At 57.2% G+C, this 7,714-nt stretch overlaps 1 protein-coding gene across 1 annotated transcript in view; it reads left to right on the top strand.

Annotated features, from left to right (window-relative positions):
* Positions 1-862: 862 nt before the first annotated feature.
* The window catches only part of RSAD2 (radical S-adenosyl methionine domain containing 2), a 54,750-nt gene continuing 47,898 nt past the window's right edge, over positions 863-7,714 (top strand). Inside the window, exons 1-2 of the mRNA XM_014540538.1 lie at positions 863-1,618; positions 5,400-5,470. Coding sequence (XP_014396024.1) covers positions 863-1,618; positions 5,400-5,470 — 827 coding nt within the window. The remainder of the gene's footprint in view (positions 1,619-5,399; positions 5,471-7,714) is intronic.

The following is a 7,714-nucleotide window of genomic DNA, read 5'->3' as shown; positions in this document are numbered from 1 at the left end:
CAGGGAACGGCATCTGCAGGCGTTTCTCCTATCAGTGCGATGGGATCTGGGCTAGAGCCGGGTCTGCTGTCCTGTGATTCGCAACACAATCTCGTGTCTGTATCGCATTCGTATGCACGGACCAGAGGCAGGAAACCTGGTGGCTGCTCCGCGCTCATAAATCAGTGTCCGCGCCGTGGCATCGGATACAAACACGACTGACTCGGAGCGGCCTGGGTCCCAGGCATCGGGTTTCCGAGGGGCGGCCTTGGCAGCTGTCCTATGGCGACGGCTTCCCGCTTAACCCGGAGGCCCCGGTTCCCTCCGCCCAGGAGGCCCGGGGAGACCGGGAAGGGCACGGAAGAGGCTGCCCACTCCACGCAGCGCGGAGACCTTTCCTTGGCTGGCGCGTCGGGCGAGGGGACGGGAGGGGCTGGGAACGGCGCTGGGCGATGGGAGGGAACTCAGGGTCCCTGTTTCTGAGCTGGAAGTGACGGCAGAGACCTGGCCCAGGCGCTCCGTCTCTGCGTGGCTTGGTGCCCGCGCTGGTCAGCGGGTGCGGCGGGGGGTTAGGGGGGTGACAGTCTGCACTTATTTTAAATATATTTTTATTGGTTTCAGAGAGGAAGGGAGAGGGAGAGAGAGAGAATCATCAATGATGAGAGAGAAGCATGAATTGGCTGCCTCCTCACGCCCCTCACGGGGATGGAGCCCGCAACCCGGGCCTGTGTCCTGACCGGATCAACCCCTGCCCTCCTGGTTCCTGGGTGGACGCTCAGCCCCTGAGCCCCGCCGGCTGACAGCCTGGTTTCTAATGGGCTCCCAGGTGAAGCCACACCCGCAGCCGGGCAGGTGGTCGCTTCCTGGACGTGGGAAATGTCCGATGAGCTGCTGGACTTGTGTTTCCCTCTGGAATCGCAAGGAGGGGCCTGGGCTGGGTCTGCGCAGTCCATCACTGACGGGCCAGTCTATCGGGGGGCGTGGAGGCCTGAACCCCGGGAGAGTGAACTGTGAGCTGGACACGTGGACGGGTCCCAGGGCCAGTGCTCCCGCCACCCAAACTCACGTGGACGTGGATCCTCGGGAGAGAGGGTGCAGGGCGGCCAGGCCCTCCCAGCAGGGGGAAGAGACGGTGCCCGTGGAGGGTCAGAGCCGGGCCGGGAAGTGTCCACACGGCCCACACAGCGCCCCCAAACGAGGACGTTTCCAGCTCTTTTCTGAGAAAAACCGCAGAAACAGAGCTGCGCCTTCAGACACCGACACCCGGAGCCGCGTGGAGAAGGCGCCTCCCTCGCTCTTCCTGCTGGCTCCGGGGTCACCCTACCCCACGCCAGCTCTCAGCTTCGACGTCACCCTCTCCAGGATGAGCCCCAGCGGCTCCCCCGCCTCTGCAGCCTCCCCCAGGCCTCCCCAGCACCCACAGCGCCTCTGCACCGCGGTCTTCGGGGTCCATGCAGGCCTGCCAATCACCCGGTCCCTCCGGCAGGTCAAAGGGGACAGAGGGGGCCGTCACCTGCCATTCTACGCTCCCCTCGGGCAGGCGGCCGGCGGGCGGGCTCCTTCCCGGGAAGCGGGTGCTAACCACGAGCCGCACGGATGTCCGCGCCCTGAGGTTCGTGCCCACGTGGAGGGCGAGGCTGTGAGTAAATCGGCTAAGCATCCTGTGCCCCCCATTTCCTTTGGGGGACAGAGAACACCCCTATGGCTCACTTCCAAGGAAATAAAAAATCTAAAAGTCACAGTCCTTTAAAATGGAGAACTACAGCTGGCCCGGCCGGCGTGGCTCCGTGGTGGAGCGTCGACCTGAAGACTGATGGGTCCCAGGTTCGAGTCCCGGTCAGGGCACAGGCCCGGGTTGCAGGCTCGATCCCCAGTGGCAGGCGAGCAGGAGGCAGCCGATCCATGATTCTCTCTCCTCATTGATGTTTCTCTCTCTCCCTCCCTCTCCCCTCCTCTCTGAAATCCATAAAAATGTATTTTTTAAAATGATAATAAATAAAAAAGGAAAACTATAAAACAACGTCTCCAGCCTTCAGATGACCTGCCAGGGAGTCAGCAGAAACATGAAGCTGAGAATCAGCGGAAGCTGCAGGCGCCTCGTGGGGGCAGGAGGCCAGGCATGTGGTCGCTTGGACGTGCCGGGCACCCAGCTAGAGGCCGGGGGTCAACGCTGGCCAGGTCACCCCGTCCTGTCTCTAGGCCTCGCCCAGAGGGAACCTTGCTCCCTCCGTGGACGTCTCAAGAGCGCGCGCCCAAAGTGCTGTGTCTGGGGCGTTGCTGGCGATTTGGCCTGAACGTGGGAGAACGAGCTTGGTGCACGGAACGTGCCGGTCGCGCTACCTCATTCTCCAGAGGAACCTTCGCAGGTGCACGCACACATCTCGGGGCGGAGCAGTGGCCGGGGCCCAGGACGCACTGAGCTGGCGAGGTCAGCGAACGGGGCCTGGGAGAAGGGAGCGACTCTTTAGTGGAAATGAATTGAATTTACGCATTTTAAATGTGGCGTGTGGAGCCTCTCACACTGAGCAGTGGGCAGTGAGGGATGGAAGGTGGGATCGTAACGGAGTCCCTCACACGCCCGCAGAAATGAACCCAAAGGGAACAGACGGTTCCTGGTGGGTCCGATGGAGGATGAGACCTGTGTTCCGGGCGCTGCAGGGAGCCCAGCTGAGCTCACGGAGGACCCAGCACGGCCGCCCGGCCTCAGGCTCCTCATACAACCAGCGAGGCAGCGCCCGTCCTCAGCCCAGGGAGAGCGGGCAGGCGGCTCCCCACCTCGCTCTGTGGTTGTGGTTTGGTTTTGGTTTTGGTCTGACCTGGTCCTCCAATGAGGGTTTTAGACACAGAAATGCAGTTAATGTCATTTTTCAAATTCCGGTGGCTCCTTCCTCCTGCAGCCAGATCCTAAGGACTCGGCCGGGTCCCTTTCCCCAGCCCTCGGGCCTGGGCACCGGCACCAGCACCTGCAGGGTTAACCAGCCCCGGCCCCGCCCAGCCGGCTGGGACGATCTCTCAGGCACATCTGTCCCCAGCCAATCCCCGGCCACAAGGCGCTGAACGAAGGGCTGGGGGTGGGGCTTGCCACACTGAGTTATCTTAATCTCATGTACTAACAATATCAGATGCAGTTTCAGACACAATATCTGAATTCAGCACAATTCAGTATTTAGGCTTTTATATATACAGACTAAGCATTTCTTCTGTATAAGTCACTGGCTGAAAAGTGCAAAACTGCATTCTAGGAAATGATTTTAAATGTTTGCTATTACACAGCTTTATCTAGTTCTTGGAGTAAGAGTTAATACAATTTTCACTTTGTATTTTTATTCCCAAAATTAAAAAATAGACAACAATTAGACTGGTATTTACTTATATTATTCCAAATATTTAAAATGGAATGTCTTAATAGGGATATTTTATACATATTTATGAGCTCAAATGATGCTGGCATTCGAAATTAATTCAGATAAAGCACAGTATAATGTATATCAAATTAAAGTACTCTAGAAAATAAATGATGTTTTTAAAGAAGCTATGGAAGCAAGAAATACTAATGGCTTACAACAGGTGTTTAAAAAAAATATTTATGGCCCAGCCAGCATGGCTCAGTGATTGAGCTGGACCTATGAACCAGGAGGTTACGGTTCGATTCCCAGTCTGGGCATGTGCCCAGTTGTGGGCTTGATCCCCAGTGTGGGGTGTGTAGGAACCAACCAATCAATGATTCTCTCTCGTAATTGATGTTTCTCTCTCTCTCCCTCTCCCTCTTCTCTCCCTCCCTTCCTCTGCTCCCTCCCTCTTCTCTCCCCCTCCCTCTGCCCCCTCTGTCTCAAGTCTCGGCCTGGTCAGGGTCTGTAGGAGGCCTGCCCACCCTGCCCCAGGCTGTGCACATCCATCTCACCCTGTGTGTTTATATTCTCCATCTTGTGGAGTAAATACAGGATCTGGGACCCGCCTTGAGTTCCTGTGGACAGAGCTTGAACCTCTCCCAGACAGAGGTGCTCTAGCTGGGAAGAGATTTCCCCGGAGGCACTGGAGTCCATTGACGGGTTTGTGAAATGCTAACAGGGAACATTATTTTTTTACCTTTATGGGTGTCTCCCCGCCCCCGCCCCCATGGAGGGATTCAAGAAAATTGCTGGGCTATTAACCAAACCGATTCTGGGGCCACTGAGGCCTCCCCCCACTACCCTGCCCCAGAGCTGAGTAGCGTGGGGAGCTGGAACACAAAACATGGAGAATTCATTCATCGTATCAGGAAAAGTGTCACAAGTCTACATTTGCACTGGCCCATCAGCCTGTGTGTGTGTGTGTGTGTGTGTGTGTGTGAGAGAGAGAGAGAGAGGGGGAGAGAGAGAGAGAGAGAGAGAGGTGGGGCAGGAGAGAGAGAGAGAGAGAGAGAGAGAGAGAGGTGGGGGCAAGGGAGAATGGATGATCTTGTCATCCGGAAATGAGCGACTCAGGCACAATGACTTTGCAGGTCTGGTCCACACCAAAGCATCCCCCGTGTGCACTGGAAACATGTAAAGTGGAAACTAAATGTGGCAAGAAAATATTTATAGGAACCAACTCCCTCCAGTTTACAAATTAAAAAAGAAAAAACAATTTAGAAAACTGAGTCGAGAGAAGAGGGCTCAGGAGTGGAGACCTGCGGGGCTGGCTTCAGATTCCCCCAGACCCCGTCCCACCCCAGAGCCTGAGGGGGCAGCGGTGAAGTGGGCGTGGCCGGTGAATGACTCTCCGCAGATCCACGCCATGTAACGTCGACCTCCACTCTGAGAGCACGTGATTATTTTCAAACTAGAGGCCCGGTGCACGGAATTCGTGAACAGGTAGGGTCCCTAGGCGCAGCCGGTGATCAGGGCCGATCAGGGCCTTCCGGCTGCAGGCTGGGGCCTTCCTTTGTTCCACGCCACCCCCTGGTGGTCAGCACATGTCATAGCAAGTGATCAAACTCCAGGTCTCCTGGTCGAACTCCCAAGGGGACAGTTTGCATGTTATCCTTTTATATACAGAGATTCTCCTCAAGCTCTATTTTTTTAAAATATATTTTATTTATTTTTTACAGAGAGGAAGGGAGAGGGATAGAGAGTTAGAAACATCGATGAGAGAGAAACATCGATCAGCTGCCTCCTGCACACTCCCCACTGGGGATGTGCCCTCAACCAAGGTACATGCCCTTGACCGGAATCGAACCCGGAACCCGTGAGTCCGAAGGCCGACGCTCCATCCACTGAGCCAAACCGACCGGGGCACAAGCTCTATTTTTTTGGGTACCCGTGGAAATGCTAAACACTGTTTCCTTCCCTGTGGTATGTGGCACACACACATACACAGACACACACACATACGCACACACAAACCCCACAGTGACCATGGGAGTCAGCTGCACCGCTCACCACCCGTTTTCCCTGGTAAAGCTCAGGTTCCTGTTCGGATGCGTGAAGAGCAAGTACCCGGAGCCCCAGGAAGCACACGGCCTGGCCACGCGGTGCGGGCTTCGTGGGCGCGCTCACCGGGGCCGGCGGCTGTCTGCATAGACACCCGGTTCACTACACAGGGACCCTCCGTGCCTCTCCCTGGACTGGAAGCGGGTGACGGGGGAACTGAATACTCCAGCGAGCAGCGAGGCTCCATTCGTGCACGACGTGTTTCCACTTGTGAAAACGTGTGTCCTGGGAGAGCACTCTGTCTGCTGGCTCCACGGCACGCACCCGGCCTTCAGGACAGGGCTCAGCAGGGACCCCGGGCTCCTTGGCCAGGGGCAGCCAGGCCAGCAGGGCCTGAGTGTCGGGCAGCTCCATCCGCTGGACGCGGGGCTGCATGGCACGGACACAGGGAAAGCTTGGGAGAGAGCTCACGCCGGGAACACGTGGAGGGAGGAACGAGAGGGAAGGAACACTTGGGTGCATTCTGGGAAGGGACACAATTGTCGAGAGAGGGGCGTGGAAGAGAGAAAAACTGAATTCCAGCATCTACAAAAACCGACGCTACCAGCATCCTTCATGGTGCGCAGCTAAACGTGTTCCCCCGAGACCAGAAACCAAACGAGATGTCCCTCCCGCCATCCTGTTCCCACCTTCCACCAGGAGTCCTGCCTGTTGCAACCAGACAAGAAAAGGGAAGGACAGGCACACCGATCTCGAGGGGAGATGCTGTCGTCGTTCACAGGTGACATGGTGGTCCCCCCTGCGTGTCTGGGTGGTGCGGGTAGGGGATGCCGGCTTCCCAGCATCGCCTGGGAGCAGCCGGGAGCGGTGGGCGGCCTGACAGGTCATGCAGTCAGCTTCTCACTGCTGCATTCAGAGTGTGTGCACGTGTGTGCTTGCGTGTGCTTATATGTACACATGTATGACCGTGTATGCTTTGCGCGCATATGTATGCATGTGTGTGGACATGGGCATTTGTGTGTGCGTGTGTGCACTGTGTGCACGCGTGTGCTCATGAGCATGCGCACCGCTTTACCAAGGCTCTAGTCATTAGCAGAAGAGCTTTAAGATCTGCTAAGACGCATAATGGCTTTCAAACCTTTGACATTAAAATGTTCTCTAATCACCTTCCATTAGCAAAACCAGGAAAAGCCGGGCTTTGGTGTAAAGCACAAAGTTAATTTGCCTCCTCCCCGCCCTCGCCTCGCCCTCCAGTAATGGCTTTGTGCCTAAAATACCCCAGACCTTTGAGATCTTGGGAAGGAAATTAGTGGAGCTTTTTTTGGCTTCGCCGCAAGAAAAAAGTTCCAGATTTCACGGCTGCCCAACACAAGCCCTTACACCACGGCGGGCGGCAGGTTTCGGGAAACAAACACCGAAGCGGGTTGCACGGGAGGCGGGCTTCAGGCACATCAGGAGACACTCACAAGAGAAGGGAACGTACGCCCGAGGTGTCAGCCGCAGGAGGCAGCTCCGGGCTGCCCTGCCGTGACCAAGAGCACACGCGTGAAGGCCACTGGACCATTTGTCAACACGTGTGGGCGGTTTGGTTGACCCCATGGCTCTCAAGGTGACTTTGGCTCTGAAACTGCCTCTCTTTGGATGGTCTCTGAGAGCAGTGCCTCATTCCCATCTTCCTCGGCCCCCACAGGGCAGGTGGCCCTTGTAGATGAACAAGGAGGCCTGGGGGGGGCAGTGGGGAGGGGGAGCCAGAGGTAACTTGGCCCAAATCTCCGTGCATCTGGACGCCAGGCCGCCCCACGTCCTGGTCTTAGTGATTCCAGGAAAGGGCGAGATTCCATCGCAGCGGCTGGGGGAGTGCTGAGCGGCGAGCTGCTCCGTTGTTTTCTCTGGGAAAGGTTTGTAAACCTGGGGTCTGTGGGGGTCCCTGAGGACCCAGGGGAACGGCAGGCGGGGACTGGAGGCAGGGGCACGGCGCACCTGCAGCCCGGCCGTGTGGGAAGCACCCTCTCTCTCGTTGGTACGAGACGTCAAGCCGCACTCAGGCCAACGGGCTCATGTCAGACGCATCCTCGGGAAGGACATCGAATCTGAGAAAGCGTTGCGTGTGGGAACCCGAGGGTGTGTCCCCTACAGCCTCTCATTGTCCGGTTAGGAGCAGAGCCTCAAAGCCGACGCACTGCCCGCAGCCCGCCCCCCAGAGGGTCCTGTTCTGTGAAACCTTCTGCAAGGCACAGGGCGGTGGAGCTCCGGGCGAGGGAGAGCAGTGGGCCAGCCGTTTCCGGGGACCTGCAGCTCAGGGCCCTGTCTGCCCACAGCAGCCCATAAAGCATCTCTATTACTGT

Source organism: Myotis brandtii, unplaced genomic scaffold (genome assembly GCF_000412655.1).
Source record: "Myotis brandtii unplaced genomic scaffold, ASM41265v1 scaffold247, whole genome shotgun sequence".
Taxonomy (NCBI): Eukaryota; Metazoa; Chordata; class Mammalia; order Chiroptera; family Vespertilionidae; genus Myotis; species Myotis brandtii.
Note: the sequence above shows the minus strand (reverse complement) of the source record. Positions and strands in the feature narration are given on the sequence as shown.